At 43.8% G+C, this 26865-nt stretch overlaps 1 protein-coding gene across 2 annotated transcripts; it reads right to left on the reverse strand.

The window, feature by feature from the left end:
• Positions 1-299: 299 nt before the first annotated feature.
• On the reverse strand, positions 300-25611 carry prim1 (DNA primase subunit 1). 2 transcript variants are annotated; one of them, XM_072493999.1, is made up of 13 exons: positions 25453-25611; positions 23814-23971; positions 20668-20774; positions 19434-19507; positions 18378-18514; positions 18200-18258; positions 16501-16611; positions 14899-14974; positions 13579-13699; positions 5905-5974; positions 3021-3118; positions 1780-1878; positions 300-612 (listed from the first exon to the last, which is right to left on the reverse strand). In XM_072493999.1, exons 1-13 carry the CDS (start codon positions 25565-25567, stop codon positions 593-595), a joined length of 1245 nt encoding a protein of 414 aa, XP_072350100.1. In that variant the 5' UTR covers positions 25568-25611; the 3' UTR covers positions 300-592. The 2 variants fall into 2 exon arrangements, with proteins under 2 accessions (XP_072350100.1, XP_072350102.1); XM_072494001.1 differs by having other exon boundaries at positions 25473-25594.
• Positions 25612-26865: the final 1254 nt, after the last annotated feature.

The raw sequence follows: 26865 nt of genomic DNA on the forward strand, positions 1-26865 counted from the left end.
AAAAGCAGATGAGTGGGTTGGGTCAATGCAGAATAAAACCCAGTGCTCGGGTTACATCAAGGGAAGAAAACAGGCCAATAGTAAAAAAGAAAAAGCAATGAATAACTGGCTATTTAATTTGTCGATTAAATAGTCCGCCATGGCACTGCTGATGGACAAAGCTCTTTCTTTCCAGATTTCTCTCTGGTTCACCAGGGTCCTCAGTTTGACCTCCACCTTAATTACAAAGTTCACGCCTCCAATTTATTTCTAATTTCAGTTAGACACATTACTCTGAAATATATGTGGCTTCAGATTGGTTCCATTTCATTTGAATTTTTTAATGCTTTTATGCTGCTTTACCGGAGATACAAAATGATTGCACAGAAACCTCAAGTAGGATTTCTGAAACAAGTGTTCCACTAGCCTTCTCAGCTGTTCAGAGCTCATAATGTGCATTTTGGTACATCATGAAGAACTTTTAAATCTTCACTGCAGCTACAGAAGTGAAGTCCTGAAGGTAGTCACTGGTCCCAGGCTTCACAATCTGATCATTCAAATTGACATCCGCCAAAAGGCATTTGAAAAAGGACCCTCCACTCAATCGCTGACATCAAAAATCTCCTCCCCTATCTGGAAAAAATATGTATTTAAACAATTAATCAAGCAGACTCTTTAAATGAAAGTAGCAGATACAGTATTTCTCATTTCTGGCTGTACGTTTCAAAATAAATTCTCCATAGAGAATGTTCCCCAATTCTTCCAATTTGCTCATCTCCTGAACAGCCCTCCTACCCCTCCTGAAGTTACCTTATGGGAGACTACTTTTTTTTTTTTTTAAAGTTTAGAGTAACCAATTCATTTTTTCCAATTAAGGGGCAATTTAGCGTGGTCAATCCACCTACCCTGCACATCTTTTGGGTTGTGGGGGCAAAACCCACGCAAACACAGGGAGAATGTGCAAACTCCACACGGACAGTGACCCAGAGCCGGGATCGAACCTGGGACCTCGGCGCCGTGAGACTGCGGTGCTAACCACTGTGCCACCGTGCTGCCCTGGGAAATGACTTCTTGATCAGATATCAGCACTTGCACTACCTTTAGGACTTAGGAGTGAAGTTGTAGTCCCTGAGCAGTGAACCACACCGGATGTCTTGGGCTGTCAGGCTGTAGTAAACCACTCGCCCAAGTCACGTTCGGTATTAGTGCAAGAGGCCATCCAGTCTGAACTGACCCTCCAAAACAGCACCTTACCGAGGCCCACTCTCCCACCCTATCCCCGTAACCCCACCTAACCTGCGCATCTTTGGACTGCTGACAGCGTTAGAATTCTGACTGTGGAGGAGGCTATCTCGCTCATCGATTCTGCACCAACCCTCTGAAAGAGCAGCCTACCTAGGCCCATTCCCCCACCCTATCCCCGTAGCCCCATCTAACCTGCGCATCTTTGGACTTTGGGAGGAAAGTGGAACACCCGGAGGAAACGCACGCAGACACTGGGAGAAAGTGTAAAGGCCGGAATTGAACCCGGGTCCCTGGTGCTGTGAGGCAGCAGTGCTAACCACCGTGCTGCCCCCACCATGTGTTGGGGATTCTAATTCAAAAATGAAAGGGAAAACACAGCTCAAGCACATCTTCACTCTCGAGAAAGGTTTCTCTACTTAAAGCAAATATATGCTTACAGAAACATTCCAAATTTTAAAAAAAACGAAAACGCCAGGAAAAAACCCGTCTTCCACCTGCACTGGCTTTGCTCAGAGCTGTATTTTGACAAGCTCATGCCATAACATTGATACTCACCACTCTGTTCCAGCAGCTGTCCTTTTTGCGACTGCTCCATTTTCTCTATAAACTGTTCAAAAATCTTTACGGGCCCCAGGAGGCTGGTTTTCTTATAATCTGAGTGCAGAGAGAAATTGAAAGGAATTTATACACCCATGTGCACTGCATTCCGTCGCACACTATTTCTGTTCAGTATTCAGTTTCATAAAGATAAGAAGAAATCGGAGAAGGCCATTCAGCCCCTCGAGTCTGCTCCGCCATTCAATAGGATCATGGCTAATCTGATTGTGGCCTTAACTCCATTTTCCGGTTTGTCCCCCCCACAATCCACAACTCCCTTGTCAATCAAAATCTTTCTAACTCCGCCGTGGATATATTCAAAAACCCAACTGCTGTCTGGGGAAGAAAATGCCACAGACTAACTAGTCTCAGAGAAGAAATTTCTCCTCATCTCAGTCTTTAATGAGAGATTCCTTACATCCTCTCAGCATCTACCCTGTCAAGCCCCCTCAGAATCTTATATGTTTCAATAAGGTTACCCCTCATCCTTCTAAACTCCAATCAGTATTGGTCTAACCCGATTAACCTTTCGTCATAGGACAAACCTTTCATTCCAGGTACCTGTCAAATGGACCTTCGCTTCCAACACAATGATATCACTCCTCGAGTAAGGAGACCAAAACTGTACACCGTGCTTCAGATGACACACCAGAGGGTGACTAACATCCTTGCAGTGAGGCCCCAACAGACACCAGGACATTCGGGGGAGGAAGATGACAAAGATGTGTGATCAGAGGTTTTAGGATCAGATGATATATTGGACCTGTCGCATTACTAAGGATTGCTCCCCCACAAAATACAGTGTCATTGAGGTGATGTCACTGGACTAGTAATTCAAAGTTCTAGGCTAATGGCAAGGGGACATGGGTTCAAATTCCACCATGGTAGCTAGTAGAATATAAATTCAAATTAATAATTGCAATTACATTTTTAAAATCTGCAGTTTAAAGCTAGCCTCCGTGTCGGTGGCCATGGAACGATCGATAAAACCCACCTAGGTCACGAATGTCCTTGAGGGAGGGAAATCAGCCATCCTTACCTGATCTGGCTTACATGGGACTCCAGACCCACAGCAATGCATTTAAATCTTAACAGTTCACAAGGACAATTGGGTTCGGGCAACATATGCTGGCCTGGTCATCAATATCTAGATTCCATGGCAGAATAATAAAAACATAATGATCTTGTTATTCATTTACCTCTGATGCGACGCTTCACCTCTAGTCCCTCACCATTCTCAGTATGTGTATTCTCCTGCTCTTCCTTAGTTTTCCTATCAAGTTCCCTGCATAGAGAACTGAAAGACAACACAAAATCAAGGGTTTTTTTTCTGTAAATTACAGAAAACACTGTCCTTTGACTTTCTTTCCCTCTTCCCCAGAAGGCACCAAGCCTATGTTAGGGTACGGTTACATGGATAACAGGTACCCTTCAACACATAACCAGCTACTGCAAGTTTAGACAGATTGTATCAGCATGCTATCTGATAAAGGGCATTATAGTTGAGCACCACTGGTGCCTCACGGCGCTGAGGTCCCAGGTTCGGTCCCGGCTCTGGGTCATTGTTCAAGAACATTCCCCCCCATGTTTGCGTGGGTCTTGCCCCCACAACCCAAAGATGTGCAGGGTAGATGGATTGGCCACGCTAAATCGCCCGATAAATTGGGAAAAAAATTGAGTACTCTAAATGCTGCCCTCACCATGGTTTCCTCTCCCGCCTCTGCTTGCGGTGCACTTGTTGCACTGTGCAATCCCTTGAATATTGATGCGCAGCCATGCATACGCACATCTTAAAGGCATTGCTGCTCACATGCAGCCTGTTTGCTCCCTGCATATCACATTCCCAATTGCTGCGTGGCCACATATCCGCACAGCTTAGAGGGAACAAGTCAGCCACCATCCAAACACGCTCAGTTTCCAATAAGCAAGCTGGTGTTGCAACGAGGCAGAAACATTAGATGATTTTCCTCAAGTAATAACTGGATGTCTACCAAAAGAATTGACCCCTTGCTCGGCTATAGTTCTGTGCGGCCAGGTCAGCTTCGCACACTTTGCCCAAGGACTAGTTGGATAACGACTGCAGATACTGTGAAAAAAGCACTTTTTTGCTCCTGGGCAGTAAACCCTGTATAGCAGTGTTTTTCAAACTTTCTTTCCCCCGGGACCCACTTTTGCCAACCGGCCGACCTTCACGTCCCACCATTTTCACCTATCTTTAAAGCGACAGGCGAGTCTGCTTGGTCCTCACTTGAATCAGGTTCAGAGGAGGAGGACAACGTGCATTTCAGGTGCAGAGTCAGCCAGTTCCTTTGCGAGGATGGTAATTCCAACCTCGCACATGTAGGTTGTTGTGAAGGGCAATCGCAACAAAATCATGGTTTCACTCAGCACTGGATACCCTTCGGAGACTCCAGAATGCTGACAGCCTCATGGACTAATGGCATGTTTTTAATTTGCTGTCACAGGTGAGGCGCAGAAGTTCAGTCTCTTCATTTGGAGTCAGCTGTAAGTTAATAATTGACTCGGAGGTCTCAAACTCAAAAAGGATTTTTCACCCACTCTTCTCTTACAAAATCGGAAACGTCTCATCGGGAATGTAATGACAAAATCTGTCAATCAGGGCAGCACGGTGGCGCAGAGGTTAGCATTGCTGCCTCACAAGGTCCCAGGTTCAATCCCGGCTCTGCGTCACTGTCCGAGTTTGCACATTCTCCCGTGTTTGCATGGGTTTTGTCCCCACAACCCAAAGATGTGCAGGGTAGGTGGATTGGCCAAGCTAAATTTTCCCTTAATTGGAAAAAATTGGGTACTCTTAAATTTTTTAAAAAATCTGAATCTGTCGATCAGTGCAGCCAGATGCGACTGAATAAGGCTTGCCAGTAGATCAACAGTTTCCTCACTAACATTGTTTTCTTTGATGTGTCGTAGCAGTGTGGGGAACATGTAGAAGTTTTGGCTTTGGACTCGCACTTGACAAACTTTCAATGACTTTTGGAAAGCATCTATTTCTTCACAGTATCGAAAACCATCATCCTTCCCTTGCAATTTGAGGTTCAGTTCGTTTAGTATTGAAAAGATGACTCCAAGGTAAGACACTGCAATGAAGTTACTGTGAAAACCCCCTAGTCGCCACATTCCGGCGCCTGTTCGGGTCACAGAGGGAGAATTCAGAATGTCCAATTCATCTAACAGCACGTCTTTCGGGACTAACCAAGCCATACCACAAAAAAAAAATCATCTTTATACTGCTTTGTTCCAAATTTCAGCTTCTTCTTAATTGTTTGTTCACCAGAGACCCTGGAGCTCTGTATACTGCTCACACCAGCACTGCTTTGCCCTGCTGTGGACTCTCCTGTGCAGCTCTCTCCAGCAAATTCAGTTTGTGAGATCCTGGCCTGTTTGGCCCTCTCTTCCTTATTACGAAATGACCCATCTTCAGCTCTTCCCATTCCTGTTGCTTACTTGGTAGCAGATCTCTCCTCCGTGATTTTGTGCCCAAAGCACAGAAGTACAGGGCGGGTGACGCCACAGATGTACGTGCCAGGCACAGGACCTGCTCTCTGCCACTGCGTCTGGCGGGAAGAATCCATCTTTCATATTTAAAAGGCAGGTCGCAGCCGGCATTCTCCAGTTAAAAAACGGTCGCAGCCGGCATTCTTAAAAGCCAGTCACAGTTGTTGGATGCTTCTCTCGCAATCGGGAACGCCGCAACCAACCGCTCCGCTACCTCCTGACACCCATCCACAGGTCACGACCCCCAGTTTGAAAAACCCTGCTATACAGAATGTGAAATTCAAACAGGCTGTACCAACATGTAGTTGGCACTGTAGTGCAATAGTCACAATGCACATGAAATAAAATTTAATATTTTGGGATTTTTTTTTTGATACCTTATGCAATCTAGCTGATGCACTAAATTACATCTACAAACACCTGGACACTCAAGTTTCTATAGAGCTACTTCCCCGTCTTATCTCGACTTTAAAGAACTCTAATGCATGACATTAACACAGTAAATGAAAAAAAACAGTTAAATCACTTTCTAAAGTATGTAGAAATAATCAATGCCAATGTCCTTCCTACCTTATTGTAGGGACACTAAAGGGGTCAAACGTTTCCAAATTCTTCACATCTATCGGCACTGAAATGCGTCCTGGAACAGCAACAGAAATGATGAGCAGAATAGAATACTTGCATGCAGGAAACTTGCAACCAATGAGAATAGCGCTTGACAAAAAAAAAAGTGGCAACACTATAACATATTAGTGACAGAAGATCTTTTTAATGCAGCTTGAATATCAAAGAGAGAAACCTAAAAGTGACATAACACAAGTCCCATTAAATTGAGTGGATAATGGGGATCCTGTAGATGTAGTATATCTGGATTTCCAGAAGGCATTTGATAAGGTGCCACAAAAGGTTAATACACCCGACAAGATCACATGGGATTGGGGCAATTTATTAGCTTGAATAGAAGACTGGCTTCACCAACAAAAGGCAGGGCGGTGGGATAAATGGGTATATTTCTGGTTGGCAAGCTCGAACTAGTTGATCTCACAGGGTTCGGCCCTTGGACCCCAATTATTTACAAACTAAATTAATGACATGGATGTAGGTATAGAAGGTACTATAGCCAAATTTGCAGATGACACTAAAATAGGTGGGTTAGAAAGCTACAATGAGGAAATAAGAAATTTAACAATAGATATAGGTTAGGTGAGTGGGCCAAAATGTGGCAGATGGAGTTGAACGTTGATAAGGTGTTGAACGTGGATAAGTGAAAGATTATCCATTTTGGTCAGAAAAATGGAAAGGCGACTTATTATTTAAATGGAGAGAAACTGCAAAATACTTTGTTGCAGAATGATCTGGGTGTCCTTATGCTTGAATCGCAGAAAGCTAGCATGCAGATAATAAGGAAAGCAAATGGAATTTGGGCCTTTATAGCTAAAGGAATAGGGTATAAAGTAGGAAAGTGTTGCTGCAACTATACACGGCATTGGTGAGCCGGCATCTGAAGTACTGTGCACAGTTTTAGTTCCCTTATTTGAGATGGGATGGAGTTGCATTAGAGACAGTTCAGAGGAGGTTCACTAAATTGAATCAGAGATATGGGGTTTGTCTTATGAAGAGAGATTGAGCAGTTTAGGCCTTTACTCTCTCGTGCTTAGAAGAATGAAAGGTGATCTAATTGAGGTATGTAAGATGATAAAAGGTATTTACAAAGTAGGCGTAGAGTGGATGCGTCCTCTTGTGGGTCAATTTAGAATGAGAGGCCAGTTTTTAAGATAAGAGACAGCAGATTTAAAACAGAGATGAGGAGAAATTACTTCTCTCAAAGGGTTGTGAACCTGTGGAATCACTACCCCAGAGTGCAGTGGATGCCAGGAAATTGAGTAAATTTAAGGAGATAGAGAAATTTTTAATTAGTTTGCGGTTGAAGGGTTAAGGAGAACGGGCAGGAAAGTAGAGTTGAGGCCGAGATGAGATCAGCCATGATCGTATTGAATGGCGGAGCGGGCTCGAGGGGCTGAAATGCCTACTCCTGCTCCTAGTTCTTATGTCCTTAAGTAGAGGCCTTTCCGGACATGGCGCAGAGGAGAAAGACAATTGGTGAGTGACAGGTGGGTTATTAGATTATATTATACCATAGTAAACACTTTATAAATACCATAATAAACACTATATATATTGTAGAACAGGTGGCACAGTAGCACAAGTAGTTAGCACTTTGCTTCACAGCGCCAGGGACCCGGGTTAGATTCCCGGCTTGGGTTACTGTCCGTGCGGAGTCTGCACGTTCTCCCCGTGTCTGCGTGGGTTTCCTCCGGGTGCTCCGGTTTCCTCCCACAAGTCCTGAAAGACGTGCTGTTAGGTGAATTGGACATTCTGAATTCTCCCTCTGTGACCCGAACAGGCGCCGGAATGTGGCGACGAGGGGATTTTCACAGTAACTTCATTGCAGTGTTAATGTAAGCCGACTTGTGACAATAATAAAGATTATTATTATATAAAGTTTTAAGTTGGATATTTTTCCAAATGTATTAAATTGTAAGTCATTGTTTTCGCAAGGGTACGGACTTAGTCGATTTACTTTTTAAATATAAAAGTCTCCTAGTTTTTAATTTAAAGGGTTTAGTCATGGCAGGTGAGCTCAAAGCAGTGGTATGCTCTATGTGGGTAGCCGAGCACATTTCCAGTCCCTGGGACCAGCATGTGTGCAGGAAGTGTGTCCAGCTGCAGCTCCTGGAAGCTCGGGTTTCAGAGCTGGAACGGCGACTGGAGACACCGTGGAGCATCCGTGAGTCTGAGAGCATCGTGAATAGCACGTTTAGAGAGGTGGTCACACTGCAGCTGAAGGGACTTGAGGAAGGAAGGGAATGGGTGACCATTAGGCAGCCCCAGAGAAAGAGGCAGTTAAGTTCAGGAGTCCCCTGGGGTCCCACTCACAAATCTGTGTTTCATTTTGGAGGTTGATTCCTCCAGCGAGTGCAGACAGAGCCAAGCTTCTGGCACCATGAGGAGTCTGTCTGTACAGAGGGATGAGGTCTTGCATCAAGAATTCAGGGAGCTAGGCAGTAGACTAAAAAGCAGGACCTCACGGGTTGTAATCTCTCGATTACTCCCAGTGCCACATGCTAGCGAGCAGAATAGCACAGATGAATGCGTGGCTTAAGAGTTAATGCAGGAGGGAGGGTTTTAGGTTCCTGGATCACTGGGACTGTTTCTGGGGAAGGTGGGACCTGTACAAACGGGATGGTCTACATCTGAACCAGAGCAGGACTAACATCCTTGCCAGCGGGTTTGCTCGTGCTGTTAAGAAGAGTTTAAACTAATTTGGCAGGGGGCGGGGACTGTTAACAGAGTGTGAACACAGTATAATACAGTAAAGCTATCAAGTCAGAGGGAATTCAGCTGGATTGATTTTCAAGGGGTTAGACAAGGCTGGATGGCCTCCACTTTAGAGCCAGGAGTATTACAGGTAAAACAAAGGAATCAAGGGCGAGGATGGATTGTGATATAGTAGCCATTATGGAGACATGGTGGAGGGTGGGGCAGGGTTGGCAGCTCAACATTCTGGGATATAGAATCTTCAGGCAAGACAGAAGAGGGGGTAAAAGAGGAGGAGTCATTGCAATATTAGTTGAGTCAGTTACTGCAGTAAGGAGAGAGATCTTGGAGGGGATTTCAAATGAAGTTCTGTGGATAGAGCTTAGGAATAAAAAAGGGACAGTCACATTGCTAGGTGTTTATTATAGACCCCCTGATAGTCAGCGGGAAATTGAGGAGCAAATATGCATGTAATTTGCAGATGTGTAAAAATAATAACACGAGGGTAATTAATTGTATTAGGTGATTTCAACTTTTCCAACATTAATGGGGGTAGTCATAGTGTTAAGAGCTGAGATGGAGTGGATTTCTTAAAATGTATACAGGAGAACTTTGTCAGTAAAAATGTAGAGGGTATCACCAGGCGGTGGCAACCGTTCGTCGAATACCTCGCAGAAAGATAGATGGAATGGAAAAAAGAAGGCAGCAGCAGCAGCCCAGGATCGGGGGGGGAGAGAGGAGGAACCAGAAGGACTCTCAGGGTTGTTAATATATACTGTATAATATGTATAGGTCGTTGCTACAGATAATTATATATTGGACTGTTAAATTATATTTTTGGAGAGTGTTACTTGTGATAAGGCAGTTGCCAATTAGGGTTAGTTTTCATTTTTGTTATTTATTATTTATTCATTTTTTTTCTTTTGTTTATAAAATAGGTCATTGTTATTTGTGTTGTTATAATATTGTGTAAAGGATGCACAATGTACTGTGTTGGTTGACCAAAAATTTTCAATAAAATATTTTTTTTTAAAAAATGTAGATGGTCCAACAAGGGACGGTGCAGTGCTGGACCTAATTCTGGGGAATGAAGCTGGTGAGGTGGTTGAGGTGTTGGTGGGGAAGCATTTTAGTGATAGCGACCACAACATGATACAATTTAAGTTTGTTATGGACAAAGAAATAGACAAGTTGCAAAAAAACAGTTTTGGATTGGGGCAAGAGTGGGTTTTAGTAAAATAAGGCAGGATCTGGTCACGGTAGACTGGGAAGAATTACTTGCGAGGAAATCTACAGAAGAGCAGTGGGGAGGCATTCAAAAAGGAAATGGGGAGGGTACAGGCCCAACATGTTCCCTCTAGGGTAATAGGAAGAAGTAACAAGCTCAGAGAACCACGGGTGCCCAGAGATATTCAGGTTATGATGAGAAGGAAGAGAGAGGCTTTTAGCAAGTACAAAGTTAGGAAATCAACAGAGGCATTAGTGGAGTACAGAAAGGGCAAGATGGAGCGTAAGAAAGCACTTAGAAGAACAAAGAGGGGATATGAGAAAGCTCTGGCAACAGTAGGGAAAATCCCAAGATATTCTATAAATATATCAATGGGAAGAGGATAACCAGGGAAAGAATAGGGCCCATTAGGGAAATCTGTGGGTGGAGCCAGAAGACATTGGTACGGTGTTGAACGAATACTTCACATCTGTCTTCACCCAAGAGAATAAGGGTGTAGATATGGACTCAGGGAGAGACTGTGAGGTTCTTGAGCAAATTGACACAAGGAGTGACAAGGTATTGGAGGTGTTGGCAGATTTCAAAGTGGACAAATCTCCAGATCTGGATGAATTGTGTCCCAGGCTGCTGAGGGAGGTGAGGGAAGAGATTGCAGGGGCTCTGACCAAAATGTTTTAATTCCTCTCTGGCCACAGAGGAGGTGCCAGAGGACTGGCGAACAGCTGATGTCATTCCACTATTTATGAAGGGCTGTAGAGATAAGCCAGGGTACTACAGACTAGTGAGTCGCACGTCAGTAGTAGGGAAACTATTGGAGAAAATGCATCTCCACTTGGAGAGGCAAGGATTGATCAGGGATAGTCAGCATGGCTTTGTCAGAGGGAGGTCATGCCTAGCTAATTTGATTGAGTTTTTTTGAGGTCACCAGGTGTGTAGAGGAGGGTAGTGCAGTTGATGTAGTTTATATGGATTTCAGCAAAGCTTTTGACAAGATCCCACATGGGATGACACAAAGATTGGCCGGGTGGTTAACAGGGAGGGGGAGTGTCTCGGGTTACAGGAAGATATAGACGGGATGGTCAAATAGGCAGAAGTAGCAGATGGAATTTAATCCTGAAAAGTGAGAGGTGGCACACTTTGGAAGGAGTAATGTGACAAGGAAGTACTCAGTGAACGGCCTGACACTGGGACGTTCTGATGAACAAAGGGACCTTTGGTGTGTTTGTCCAGAGATCTCTGAAGGCAGAAGGGCAGGTTAATAGGGTGGTGAAAAAGGCATATGGGACACTTGCCTTTGTCAATCGGGGCATAGATTACAAAAGCAGGGAGTTGGAGTTGTATAGAACTTTGGTGAGGCCACAGCTGGAGTAGTGTGTGCAATTCTGGTCACCACATTATAGGAAGGATGTGATTGCACTGGAGGGGGTGCAGAGGAGATTCACCAGGGTGTTGCCTGGGATGGAACATTTCAGTTATGAAGAGAGGTTGGATAGACTTGGGTTGTTTTCTCTGAAGCAGAGAAGACGGAGGGGCGACCTGATCGAGGTGGACAAGATTAGGAAGGACATGGACAGGATGGATAGGGAGCAGCTGTTCCCCTTAGTTGTAGTCAGTCACGAGGGGACACAAGTTCAAGGGCAGTAGGTTTTTTTTTGGGGGGGGGGGGGGGGGGGGGGAGAAACGTTTTTACCCAGAGGGTGATGGCGGTCAGGAATGCACTGCCTGGGAGGGTGGTAGAGGTGGGTTGCCTCACATCCTTTAAAAAGCACCTGGATAAGTACTTGGCACATTGTACCATTCAAGGCTATGGGCCAAGTGCTGGCAAATTGGATTAGATCAGTAGATCAGGTCTGCACTCGATGGGCCGAAGGGCCTCTTCTACAATGTATTTTCTATGATATGGCAATTCAGCACGCCCATCTGGAACGTGCATCCTGCAGGATGTGGGAAGCCGCAGAGGAACAAAGTGCCCTCGATGACTACGTCTGCAGAAGTGTCACTAGCTGCAGAAACTGGAGCTCTAAGTTGCGGAACTTGAACGGTGGCTGCAGTCCCTGAAAGGAATGAATGCGCAAGGCTACGGGGATAAGGCAGGGAAGCGGGACGAGAGAGGGTGCTCTTTCAGAGAGCCAGTGCAGACTCGATGGGCTGAATGACCTCATTCTGCACTGTAGGGATTCAGTCAGAATCAGAGATCTAGGGGGCAAGGCCGTGGAGGAATTAAAAAATAAGGATGAGAATTTTGAAATGAACAGCTTTAATGCATTATCATTTTATTTGGCCTAGGCTTCAAATCTAAGCCCAATGGCCAAGTCTTTGCTTTTCCAGTTTCATTGGAATCTCAAGATCAATTTGGGACGCCTCAAACCAAATCGTTGTCTGAGCTGACAGCACAAAACAGCAAATTATCACACAAATCAACTGAGAGAGGCTGCCACGGTATTAAAAATAAGAGTGACAGCAATAAATATCCTTCAATTTAGAATTGGCATAAAATTATAACGGAATATATCCCAATGGAGTGCCTAACTTACATACTCTGTTCTAAATCAGATACATTCCGAAAAGTGTGGGACCCCATCTCAAATTTATAGGCTCCATAATGTCGGACTTGCTCCTGCAAGGTTTTCCATAAGTTACGTAGCATCATCTTGGAACTCGCTACACGTGATGGTGTGCATCATATTATGTTTGCATGGCTTTATCCTTTCCTCCCCCATCCTCTAGCTTATCCGTTCAGTTTTTTCCATTGTATAAGCGGAGTTTAATGATTGAGCTGAACCAACTGTGTTGGTGTTCTCCTGTCGTTTTCAGTATTCATGCACGCTGAAGCATTTATACTGTATTGTACCAGTTTTGAGTTTGTTGCAATATTGGCAAAAATGGAAAATCTCTGATAAAAAATAGAAATTTTTTAAAGTTTGAGTGGCAGAGGGCACTAGGAGAGAGCTTCATTTAACTCGATCTCACTCATGCTACATCAGGCGTGGGAGCAATTGATAAGGGATAACAAAAGGAGAAAGTGTTTCAATTTCCAGAGCTGATAATCTCCACATTTAAACACAAACGGCGATATAATTACAACAAAATTAGATACTTGTACACCGATTTCTTGAAAAGCCAAAATAAACAAACTATCAACTTCAGCTGTGGGGCGTGCAAGGCAAGGAGTAGGTGCCCAAGAGGCAAGATGCGTCACCACTAAATTCTAATAGGACTAGACGCAAGAAGGATGTTCCCGATGGTGGTGGTGTCCAGAACCCGGGGTCACAGTCTGAGGGTACGGGGGAGACCATTTAGGACAGAGAGGAGAAACTTCTTCACCCAGAGAGCGGTGAGCCTGTGGAATTCATTACCACAGGAAGTAGTTGTGACCAAAACATTGGATGTTTTCAAGAAGCAGTTAGGGCTAAGGGGATCAAAGGATATGGGGGGGGGTTAGGCTATTGAGTTGGATGGTCAGCCATGATCATAATGATCCACGGAGAAGGCTCGAAGGGCCAAATGGCCTCCCCCCGCTCCTATTGTCTATGTTTCTATGAAGGGAGGATTAAAACAAAATGTACTTATTCACCTTTAAGCTGCAAAGTAGCTACAGACCTAGAATTATGTCTCCTAACGATCCGTTGGACAGGGTTGGTGCAAATCACAGTAAATATTTGAGGGGGGAAAGAAAATAAAAGACAAGCACACACTACCCGTTTTGGGATGGACAGAGAATGGACTTTTCAGCAGATGGTTGATGCCTTTACTGACATTCACGTCCAAACGAGGATAGCAGTACTGCAGCTTAATCTCTTCTAAATGGATGGTGTTCAACTGTAGAAAACCATTTGATAAATGGCAAGTTATTTTTCAAAGACAACATAAGCAGCTTGTGCAGCAACAAGTCCAGCAGACTTCCAAGTCTCTTCAACCGTTATTTCAATAGCAAAACTGACATCCACCAATCTTTTGAACAAAATGGTCAACTCATTTTCAAGATTTAAAATTTTCAAGTATTCAGTCATGCAACTAAATACCAACCACTTGGGACAATGAAAACCCTACATTTTGACTTGGAATCCTCTGAACCAACGTTAAAAGAGCAGAGAAAATTTATAAAAACCTTGGCCACATCAGAGATAAAGGCCACATCAGAGATAAAACCCACTATGTGACTATGGAAATTACGAGACCACATTTCATTCCATGCGGCCCAGCTTTCCATTCCCCCGTGAGGCGAGGATTCATACAGGGGTTCAGTTACCCCAGATACAGGCAGAGTAACTCATCCCAGATGGCCATTCTTTACTTGAGCCCGTAGAAGTGAGTTAGATGATGAAATGAAATGAAAATCGCTTATTGTCACAAGTAGGCTTCAATGAAGTTACTGTGAAAAGCCCCTAGTCGCCACATTCCGGCGCCTGTTCGGGGAGGCTGGTACAGGAATTGAACAGTGCTGCTGGCCTGCCTTGGTCTGCTTTAAAAGCCAGCTATTTAGCCCAGTGTGCTAAACCAGTCCCCGAGACACACAGGGCGAGCCCAATCTGACATTTATATACACACACACAAACTCCAAAATCAGTCCAATACTCGGAGAACCAATTCCTTGTAACTCACACATCTGTGGTCTACCTTGTGATGGATTAAAAATCCATCAGGACTAAGCCACACTGACCAGAACCAGATTCAACTGTTTGTCTGTGTGGAGCTAGTCATTTTCAATCAAGGCAGCAAAGGAACACAATAGGGATGGTTCGGGGGACAGGATGAGGTCTACAGTACTGCTTTCAAACAACCTGTTGACACTCTTCTCTTATTCACAAATGATGATGTGGATGAGGAACCCATGGCTTCCAATACCCACAGAACTGTACTGTAGCAGGGCAATGCTGTACGAGGAGAAAGCGGAAAATATTTGAAGATTCAATGTATCAGCATTAATGCTGCCATCCCATTTTCTCAAATGCGCCATTTGTTCGAATCGCTCTTGGGTGCGCGGTGGTTAATTACGGTTCAATTGTGTGATCACTTACGGTGCATTGCAACGATTTCCAGCGCTCGGCTGAATTCCGCACTTTGACAAAATCGGTTTGCAATCCCTCTCGAAACTGTGCATCGCTGTTAAAGAAGATACCTCCATTGCCTCATGTAAATACTTGGAACAGATTCTTAACCACAGCACAAAAGTTTAAAGAAACAAATCTTACCAAGAGATCAATTCTTGTAAGGAGCTTAACATTCTGCTCCTTTGCAATTTTGAGAATGGAACAGTTGTGTAATAGTAATCTAAGAAGTTGCTGTGTTAACATTAGCTAGGTCAACATGTCCCAGCATTTTACAGCAGGAACTGTTGTTGCATTTTTGCATCATGTGTGGTTACACTGTGAAATCGGGTGCATCAGTCAGACCATTATGTGTTTACATGCTTTCTATATACTTATTTGGTTATTGAAACAGCAACCACAAAACAAGAGTCAATTTACAGAAAACAAGAGTTCTGGAAAAATCAGTTCACTCTTTGCACGTTGGAGTCACTGAAGTTAAGAGCTCATTGACCATAACTCCCACTCCATCATAAGGCAATAAGTGATATATTCTGATGATTGCAATGTTCAGCATCATTTCAGACTCCTCAGATACTGAAGCAGTCTGTGCCCAAACACAGCAAGATCTGGACAACACAAAAGCTTTGGCTGATAAATGGCAACTGCCAGGCAATGGCAAGAGAATCTAACCATCTTCCCTTGATAGGCTAGGAATCCTAGGTGAGTAACTCACCTCCTGACTCCCCAAAGCCTGTCCACCACCTGCAAGGCACAAGTCAGGAATATGATAGCATGCTCTCCACTCACCTAGATGAATGCAGCTCCAACAACATTCTGATCTTCAACACCATCCAGGACGAAGCAGTCCCAGTTGATTTGCATCCCATCCACCACCTTAAAACTTTCACTCCCTCTGTCACCAGTGCACAGTGGGAGCTGTGTGTACCATGTACAAGATGCACTTCAGGAACTCACCAAGGATCCTTCAACAGTACCTTCCAAACCCACAACCTCTACCACCTAGAAGGACAAGGGCAGCAGCTGCACGGAACACCACCACCTACATGCTCCCCTCCAAATCACACCATCCTGATTTGGAAATATATCAGCTGTTCCATCATTCTCGCTGGGGCCAAAATCCTGGAGCTCCCTTCCAACAGCACCGAGGATCTACACCACAAGAACTGCAGCAGTTCAAGGTGGCACCTTCTCCGCCACCTTCTCAAGGGCGTTTAGTGATGAGAATAGATGCTGGTCTAGCCAGTGATGCCCACACATCACAAAAGATTTTTAACAAAAACTTAGCTGTATCAAATATTGGTGTGGGACTGACACCAAAAATAAAGCAGACCAGGAAAGGCGTCAAGTTTCCTTTCCTGATGGACGTGAGTGAATCAGTTTGATTTTTCCCCAAGGAGAAACGATTATTCTTTCTATCTATACAAGATCAATGTAGAGGCCCAGGGACAGGACAGCAATATTCAGAGACACTGCACCAAGCAAGCAACTTCCAGTATCAATGGAAAATAGGTACTTTAACAAAGGTTGCCCACAGATTTGCCAGATGTTGTTAATTCCAATGAAAGGATATCATCAGGGACCAAAGCAAGGACTTTCTGCCAGGTTTCTTTACTCTCAAAGATGTCTTGTTCATTCACGGCATAGTCTTCAAAGTAGCTATCTATCACAGTGATAGCTTGCCTACAGGTAGATAAACAGCAATGGTTAGCAATTGCACATAGTAAACCCTCATCAACTCATCATTCCTACTTCACTCTCCAGATCACCAATGTGACACACAAGTAGAAAATAATTTGCTTAGACCTCACCAAGGCATCAAATTTAGGATACAGGCTAACTATCATAATCAACTGAATTACAACAAACAAAAATACAAAGATTTTTTTTTTTTTTTTTAATTTAGAGTACCCAATTATTTTTATTTCTTTTTTCCATGGGGCAATTTAGCGTGGCCAATCCACCTAATCTGCACATCTTTGTGTTGTGGGGGTGAAACCCACGGAGACATGGGGAGAATGTGCAAACTCCACATGGACAGTAACCCAAGGCCGGGATTCGAACCCAGGTCCTGAGCGCCGCAGTCCCAGTGCTAACCATGGCGCCACATGCCGCCCTCAAAAATACAAAGATAATCAGAGTTTGTGCTCAGTAATAACCAACATTCCCATACAAACAGGAGGGTGGCACAGTGCCGCAGTGGCTAGCACTGCTGCCTCATGGCTCCAAGGACCCAGGTTCGAACCCGGGTCACTGTCCGTGTGGAGTTTGCACATTCTCCCTATGTCTGCGTGGGTCTCACCACCATAACCCAAAGATGTGCAGGGTGGGTGGATTGGCCACGTAAAATTGCCCCTAAATTGGAAAATATAATTGGGTACTTTAAAATTTATTATAAACATCCCTATTCAAATACAATTTAATTTCAACCACTAGATCACCAGCATTAATATAATGCATATTATACAGCATACTCTGATGCACTGAGCAATGCCACAGGCAATTTGCCCATACTGTATAATATAGGAGATTTATATATGCACATTTCAGTCAATCAAACAGGCAAAGCATTGAACACAAAAGGTTAAAGTCACAATATCTTGTCTCATCGTTGGCCTCGTCATAAAGGTACGCTATTTAGATTGACAGCCTTGAATAAATTAACCTTTGAACTCATTGTGAGATTAATCACCATACTTTAAAGATAAGACATTGTGTTTTAAATGGTACAATGCTCCGGTCCTTGCATGGCAATGATCCAGCTACAGATGGATACATTCAGATATCCCATAAAGGCGAGCATTTCACAACCTTGACATGCAAAGAAATGCTTCATAGCCCATGAAGGGCTTTTAAAATGTAGGACTGCTGCAATAGGAGGAAATGCAGAAGCCACTTTGTGTACAGCAAGGTCTCACAAACAGCAATGAGGTAACAATCAAAGTCTTTTTTGTGATCTATACTGGAGGGAGACACTGAGGACAACGTCCCTGCTCTTTTTTGAATGGTGCCATCAGATCCACAAGGGGGTAGATTTAATGGTCTCATCTCAAAGACAGCACCTTCAACAATTCAACCTAGATTGTGCTCAAGACTCTGGAGTAGGGTTTGAACAAGTGACCTACTGGGTCAGAGGAGAGAATGCTACCAATACAGGCACAGTTGACACTTAATCCAGAAAATGAGGTTTGTATCTTATAACCACATTCGGGCATCAGATATTCTCCATGTAACCATAGACGGAGCTATTGTCTTACTCTAATTCACTCACCGAATAGAAGGATGAATGGGGTTAGTCAGATGGACTTTCTTGATTGCATCTGTTCCACCCTGTAAAACATCCAGTCGCATTTGTTGGTACAGACAAACTGATGGTAAAGTGATTACAGATTATGATTTCTATGAAGGGGCAATTAATCACATGGCTTATGTGAAGATAACATACATACCTTAACCACACTCAGGTACTCTGCAACAGCAGACCGAGCTGCCTGGGAAAGATTCCGTGCATTTTTATCACAGACCCAGCAATGGACCCCTCTTCGGCCAGAATACACCCAGAGCCGGTGCCGAAACCCAAAGTCCTCTGTGATGGGAACACAGGAAACCTGCATTATATCAGGTGCTGAACTTATCGGGGTATCTATGACGTTGAATTTCAGAATACATGGACCATTGCATCCCTGTTACGACAATAATGTCTTTTTTTAAAAAGGGGCACATTTACTCTCTTGCTCACCCTTACTTTTCCTTGTACAATATATTGGATCCAATCTCTCTGCCACAAATTGATCAGATATGGGTGTGATCCACATGAAGTTGCTGCTTACAGAATGTACTAGACAGAAACAGGCCACTAGTTCTTGCTGGTTATTTGTAATCTCAGCATACAGGGAAAGGCATGAGTCACTCCAGAGAATCTGGGTTGAATGATAGAACACCATGTTCCTGTCTCAACCTCAGAAAAACAATAAGATAAGAGTCCAATCAGGTTCAACCACTTTGGTGGTAGTTTATTAGAGAAGAGCTAAAGTGAACAAAATTTAGATATCCACCAATATTTAAAAATCAAAATCCATTTATAGGATAGGGACAAAGCAAATATCTCCACGTGGGGGTGCCTGGTGTATTGTCGAGTTAACCTAGAAAGACCAAACTACCAACAGGTTTGATCTGTCCCCACGTCAGCTGAGGTAGCATTAGCATGTTTCAATTCACTTCAGCACTCAGGTGGCAAGAGAAGAGAACAGCAAAGAAAGCAAAATAGGTAAGAGTTTGTGACTCCGAACACTACCCGTGAGCTCCTTTGGAATGTGTGACGCTCTCCACTGTCTATTCACTCGCTGACACTCACTCAAGGACAAAGGCACTTGCTTCTACTATCAAAAGGCTGTAAGGCCCCTGAAGATCTGCAGCCCAGAAAGAATCAGCACCTTCAGTAGAGATTAATTGTGCAAAAAAACAAAAGGCAGAATTACTGGAGAAAAAGCTCAATGCAATTTTACCTCCCAAGGCTCTGTCCAAAATCTTGATAGCAATGGTCATTAGTGTCCAGCACTTGCAGCAAATATCTGCAGAGCTGAAGAATACAAAATAATTTGACAGAATTCTTCTGAAAGATTTCAAAGACATTCTACGTCAATACGAACACTACAGGATTCGGCCACTATGCACAGGAGACACGAGGAACGGTGAACTATCACAATCCAATATAAGCCAGTCCACTTCCCACCCCTTCAAACATCAACCTGCAAAGGATTTTTAAAAAAAAATGTAAACAGTAAAACGCTTCCATGACCAATAAACAAGTTAACCAGTAGAAAATTTAATCCAAACCAAAAACGCCTAGCTAATTGGAGTTTTGGGTTCCAATTTACTAAACACAAAGACTAACTACCTAGTCAGTTTCCAACAGTTCCAGAATATTGAAACACAACTTAAGTTGCACCCACATCTTTCAAACTATTGCACAATTCTCATTACACTCATTCTTCTACCCCCAATTTCTGTAAAAACTGTGGGGTTCTAGAACAAGAGGCGACATAGTTTCAGGCTTAGGGGTGGCAGAATTTAAAACAGAAGAAGTTCACTCAAAGGATTGTGAATCTGTGGAATTCGCTACACAAGAGTGCAGTGGACGGCGGAGCACAAAACAATTTTGAGGAGATAGATAGGTTTTTAAATTAGTAGCAAGATGAAGGATTATGGGGAGTAGGCAGGAAGGTGGAGATGAGGCGGAGAGAAGATCAGTCATAACCGTATTGAATAAAGAGCAGATTTGAGGTGATGAAAAGCCTACTCCCGAGGTAATTTAAAATCCAACAGTAGCCCTTTCTATCACTGAAATTACAGTTAACAGGAAGCCTCAAAGTTCCTTTTGAATATACCTGCCCGGCACATGTACCTTTATCACTTTACTCTCCTTAACTATGCCGCACATTGCAAAATTTCAGCATTCTTAGCCGACAGGTCTACTGTTAGCGTAAGGGAGCTACTTTTAGCAGGGTTAATACAGGGAGTCGGTGCTCCTCTGCAAACCAAACTACAAAAGTGCCAATTGTAAAAACAACTTTTCCACGATCTGATGCCAAGCCCGCAATCTGAAACAGTAACTCTGCTTCCCTTCCCAGATACAATTGCTGCCAGCATTTTCTGTTTTAGTAGCAAGAACCACCTCAGGTTTAGCACTGCAAAACGCTGGGTCCATGCAACAAAAAAACCCATTTCAAATCAACATACCTGCAACAGGTTCGAACATCATCATAGTCTGTCATGTCAATATCAAAGACCAGCTCTTTTGATTCAGCATGGAAGGATCCTGACTTCACCGAGTTATGCTGACTAGGCTACAAAAGAAGAAACACTGAACAGTTATGAATTGCTGGCAAAAAGTCTCACTCCACATCACTAATTTCCTCCTCTCTCCACCTGAAAGAATGAACACTTTAGTGAGAACGGACTGCTATTAATAACTGAATTTTCAGAGCACGTGCAGGCCATCCTATTGCACAGGTAGCATAGCTGAGCTCAATACGCAACATGCACAATTGCATTCCCCCCTCCCTCTCTCTCCCACAACCATGGGCAATGGACTCTATTGCAGTTATCTCCCTACTGGAAACATGGCTACAATCAGCTAAAGTACTCAACAATATACCAGTCAATTCATTCATCGGTCACATATTAATGGTACACAGTGCACATGTATCATTCAAAACGGAATATACGTGGCTGCATTACTGAATACTCCTGTAGGTGGTACTGTGTTACATGTTCACTGGCGCTATTTAAGTACACATTACTGAGAATTTGTGCAGGTCTTGTGGCGCAGTGGACAGCATCCCTACACCCGAGCCAGAAGCTCCAAATCAAATCCCACCCCATGACTTGATGTTCAAATAAAAAAAGCAATGTTCATAATGCAGCCAATCGGTTTGACTATCAACCTGCAAATCCTTCCAATGCACGTCGATAGCAGGTGTAGGAGCGGAGAGATTCCTGATCAGCTATGTGATGGAAGAATGTTGCAGCCTCTAACATCGCTAACCATAGTTCCAGACTACAACATGCTTATAAAAGTGTATGCTGCCACAGCAATTCAGGCTCCCTCTTTTTTTAAAAAAAATCTGTTTACAGGAGGTGGGCATCGCTGGTTAGGCCAGCATTTATTGCCCATTCCTAGGTGCCCCGCGAGCGGGTGAACCGCTGCAGTCCCTGTAGTGTAGGTGCACCAACTGTGCTGTTAGGGAGGGAGTTCCAGGATTTTGACCCAGCGACAGTGAAGGAATGGCCGATATATTTCCAGTCAGGATGGTGAGTGACTTGGAGGGGAACCTCCAGGTGGTGGGGTTCCCACGTGTCTGCTGCCCTTTGTCTACTAGATGGTAGCAGGAGTGAGTTTGGAAGGTGCGGCCTAAGGAACTTGGTTGCGTTTCTGCAGTGCATTTTGCAGATGGTATACACTGTACGCGACAGTGCGTTGGAGGGACAATGTTTGTGGAAGGAGGAGCAAACAAATGGGTTGCCCCCACCTGGATGGAGTCGAGCTTCTTTTTAATAATAATCTTTATTGTCACAAGTAGGCTTACATTAACGCTGCAATGAAGTTACTGTGAAAAATCCATAGTCGCCACATTCCGGCGCCTGTTTGGGTACACAAGAGGGAGAATTCAGAATGTCCAAAACACCTAACAGCACATCTTTCGGGACCTGTGGGAGGAAATCGGAGCACCCGGAGGAAACCCACGCAGACACGGGAGAACGTGCAGACTCCACACAGTGACCCATGCCAGGAATCAAACCTAGGACCCTGGCGCTATGAAGCGACAGTGCTAACCATTGTGCTACCGTGAAGCTGCACTCATCCAGGCAAGTGGACAGTATTCCATCACACTCCTGACTTGTGCCTTGTATATGGTGGACAGGTTCAGGGGGCTAATTTAATCACTGCAATATTCCTAGCCTCTGACCTGCTCTTGTAGCCAAAGTATTTATAAGGCTAGTCCAGTTCAGTTTCTGATCAATGGTTTAAACCACCCCCCACCCGGCCTGTTGATCATGGGGGATTCAGTGATGGAAATGCCACTGAATGTCAAGGGGCAGATGCTCTCTTGTTGGGGATGGCCACTGGCTGGCACAATATGCTGCTAACCACTTGAAATGAAAATCGCTTATTGTCACAAGTAGGCTTCAAATGAAGTTAGTGAAAAGCCCCTAGTCGCCACATTCTGGCGCCTGTTCAGGGAGGCTGTTACGGGAATTGAACCGTGCTGCTGGCCAGCGATTTAGCCCTGTGCTGATGGTGGGCAGTACCTGATAATCAGCGGGAGTTTCCTTGCCTATGTTTGACCTGGTGCTATGAGATTTCATGGGGTCCAGGGTTGACATTGAGGACTCCCAAGGCAACTCCCTCCTGACTGTATACAATTGTGCCGCCACCTCTGTGGGGTCTGCTCTGCCGTGGGGGGGGAAAAGGACGTACCCAGGAATGGTGATAGTGGTGACTGGGACATTGTACGTAAAATATGATTCTGCAAGGGTGACAATGTCAGGCTGTTGCTTGACTAGTCTGTGAGTCAGCTCTCCCAATTTTGGCACAAGCCCCCAGATGTTAGTAAGGAAAGCTTTGCAGGGTCGACAGGGCTGGGTTTACCATCGTCATTTCCAGTCGATGCCTTTTTGTACACCCTGTAGCAGTATGATACAACCGAGTGGCTTGCTACCATTTCAGAGGGCATTTAAGAGTCAACCACATTGCTTGGAGTCTGGAGTCACGTGTAGGCCAGACTAGGTAAGGATGCAAAATTTCTTTCCCTAAAGGACATTAGTGAACTAGATGAGTTTTCAACTGACATTCGTATCATGGTCATCATTAGACTTCCAGATGTTTTTATTGAATTTAAATTCCACCATCTGCCGTGGTGAGATTTGAATCATGGGTCTCTAGATTACTAGTCCAGCAACAATACCACTGCATCACCGCCTCACTTCTACCGATACCGTCATGGACAGGTGCATCTGCGGCAGGCAGGTCGGCGAGGATAACACACCAACCACCGCACAGATTTCACAATCTGGACATTAGGTTCCTGCAAATCACTCAAAACATTTACCAAAAAAAATGTCTTCTGTTTATAACCCCACAAATGATGAGCTAATATGAAATGGTGATGAAAGGTCAGACCTTCTTGTTACTCTCTCCACAGATGCTGCCCGATCTGCTGACTACTTCCAGCATTGTGTGTTTTTTTTTAAAAAAGCCATATAAAATAAATACTGAGGTCTGGGCCATCACTATTATGATGTCTTAAAATTTGTACTTGAAGGTAGTTTCCTATCCAACCTGTGAACTTTGAGTCATCTGATGTTTTGCACTGAAGGGTTACCTTGTTTGAGTAGACAGCTCCGATGTCAATCTTATAAGGGACCACTTTCTGCATCTCTTTCTCCAGTTCATTCTGATTATTAAAGGATAAGTAACGCACATAGATGTCATCTTTCAGGGTGAAGGAGAATTCTCGATTTTGGAAATATTTCTCAGGGACTGTTGACACAAAGAACGAATAACTAACCAACCAATACCCTTGCGAGTTAAGACAGTCTCAGTGTGGTACTGAGCCATAAAAAGCAGGTCACTGTTCTAAGAAACATACTATACAATGACTCAATGGTTCCTTTAGCATATTGGTACCAATACACTTTCCTGTTGTGCAATTGTTTTTTTGTGCGACAGTTCATTTTTAAACTCTTTCACTCACCAGTGGCAGATGTATTTCACCATGGTTATTCAACCCAAGTTTGGGAGGGGGAAAAACATTGATTTGTAAAAACTGAGTGATTTTAAACTGTTCTGGTGGACACTTTCAAAACATACACCAACTGCATTTATTATTCATCCCTTGTTACCTTGGCTGTGTTTTCTTACAAGTGGTTTAAAAGAGCATTAGTCAACCATATTGTGGGACTGGAGTCGCACGTAGGCCAGGTAAAGTTGGATCTTTGCAGGGCATCTGTGAGCTTGTTGGATTTTTAACAGCAATCCAGAAGCTAGTCATGTCAGTTTTTCCTGCTGCCAACCTACAACATAAATGAGCTGACAGTAGTTATGTTTTGAACAGTGAAAATGGTGCTCCAAACCTACTCTGAAGCTTCAAGAGATGCTGTTTAACACAGAAAACCTGTGTAAATGTTGTGTAAGAGGCAGCAAGCCTCTGTTCTTGTGCAAATTACATGGTAGATCTGTATGTAGTATTTATGTACTTTTGTGGCATAAACATGGATTTAAATATAATTCTTGCCTATAACTAATTTCAACTTCCTTTCCATAGTTTTGTAACTGGTACCCATCTGTTTCATAGAAATTTCAATCATCTGCCTTGATGGCCATCTAAATGGGGTGGGTGTTGGTGTGCCAAATTAGCAGCAATTTACAGTTGTCAATAAAATATAAGACCTTGTTGAAATCACATAATAAATAGCAGAGCTCTTTTACATGACTGGACTTTTCTTCTATCTTTTTTATAATTCGTTCTTGGGCATCGCAGGCTGTGCCAGCATCTGACCATCACTAATTGCCCTCGAGGGTGGGTCTGGAGTCACATGTAGGCCAGACCAGGTAAGGATGGCAGATTTCCTTCCCTGAACAACATTAGTGAACCAGATGGCTTTTACGATATTTAACATTTGACTTTTAATATTCGACTTTTATTACCAGATTTTTTTTATTGAATTCAATTTGCAGCGGTGGGATTTGAACCTGGGACCCCCCAGAGGATTACTAGTCCAGTGACAATACCAGTACGCCACTGCCTCCCCCTAATCACAGGATCCATTAGACTTTTAAACATTTTATATCGAACAAAAGAGAATGACTAAATAGCAACGAAATGCATTTTAGGTCATTTTAAATATGTACAGAGGCACCTTTGAAGAGAAAGAAACCAACATACGTGAACCCAGGAACGAAAGTTTAGTCATAAAATAGCAAAAAGCACTTGCAAAGGAAAAAAAATGTTCCCTCCTTACCACCACCATAGTTTAACCACCTGTAGTACTGCGAATATGGAAAAAGACGTCTGTAATAAATGGGGAGTAAATCTGGTAATTCAGCCGCATCATACGGATTGTCGCTTGAAGCCATTTTCTGAGGCAACAAAAGGCGCGGAAAGCTGTCACCCGGAAGCACTCCCCCATACCGGAAATGACCCACTAGGCCTGCCGGGAGTTGTAGTTTGCGTACATCTCTCGGCCTCCCAATCACGAGTGCAGCTGCAGAAAAACATTTGACAACCGGTTTTTTAAGCTGTTGTTTTCCATCCCCTTTCCTCCAAAATGTGTCATTATGTTACACGCCTTCAAGTTGTTTCTGGCTCGGGAAAGCATCACTGCCTATAAAGTTCGGGCCTGTATGGAACACAGGAACAGGAGTAGACCATTCAGCCCCTCAAGCCTGAGCCTCTATTCAATTAGATCAAGGCTGATCTGTGACCTAACTCCATAAACCTGCCTTTGGCTCAGATCCCGTAATATTTTTGCTTAACAAAAATCTACCTCAAATTTAAAATTAACAACTGATGTAGCTTCAACTGCTGTTTGTGGGAGAAAGTTCCAAACCTCTATCACCCTTTGAGTGAAGAAGTGCTTCCTAACATCTCCCCTGAATGGTCTGGCCCTAATTTTTAGACTATGCCTCTTAGTTTTTGAATCTCCAACCGGTGGAAATAGTTTATCTTTACCCTATCGTTTCCTGCATGGCATTTGTTCCGAGCTCAAAGCCTAGTCTTTCTAGTGTGATGTCAGTAAGAAGTCTTACAACGCCAAGTTAAAGTCCAACAAGTTTATTTGGGATCACTAGCTTTCGGAGCGTAGCTCCTTCATCAGGTGAGTCTGTCCTTAGTGTGATGTCCTTATTTTAAAAAATTTTTTTAGAGTACCCAATTCATTTTTTTCAATTAAGGGGAAATTTAGCGTGGCCAATTCACCTAACCTGCACATCATTGGGTTGTGGGGGCGAAACCCACGCAAACACGGGGAGAATGTGCAAACTCCACACGGACAGTGCCCCAGGGCCATGATCAAACCTGGGACCTCGGTGCCGTGAGGCTGCAGTGCTAACCACTACACCACCGTGTGATGTCCTTATTGAACTGAAGGTGATCTGGCTGGCCCCCAGACATTTCTGCATGGCAAAAGTTACATGACTATGGAAAGCCAACTAGTACAGAAAGTAATGATTGCATTTCAAAACTCAAACAGCATTTGATGTAAGGTGGTCTCTTGGACTAGTGTTGATTGCCTCAAGGAATATGAGAGAAATTTTCCATATTTTGTCCAATTACTGGCCTGGATTTTTATCTATCCCAAGCCTGAGCTGAGTTTCCAATTTTCTCCACTACCAAGACCGCCTAGTTTCACCTCTATCACCCTTGCATTTGTTCA

The sequence above is a fragment of the Scyliorhinus torazame genome, chromosome X, assembly GCF_047496885.1.
Source record: "Scyliorhinus torazame isolate Kashiwa2021f chromosome X, sScyTor2.1, whole genome shotgun sequence".
NCBI lineage: Eukaryota > Metazoa > Chordata > Chondrichthyes > Carcharhiniformes > Scyliorhinidae > Scyliorhinus > Scyliorhinus torazame.

Coding starts and splice junctions, on each gene's coding strand:
- prim1 (XM_072493999.1), bottom strand. CDS start 25,567: ATGGCTTCAAGCGACAATCCGTATGATGCGGCTGAATTACCAGATTTA. Junction 16,612..18,199: donor CCCATTCATCCTTCTATTCG/GTGAGTGAATTA, acceptor ATCTACCTGTAG/GCAAGCTATCACTGTGATAG. Junction 613..1,779: donor ACAGCTGCTGGAACAGAGTG/GTGAGTATCAAT, acceptor TATTTTTTCCAG/ATAGGGGAGGAGATTTTTGA.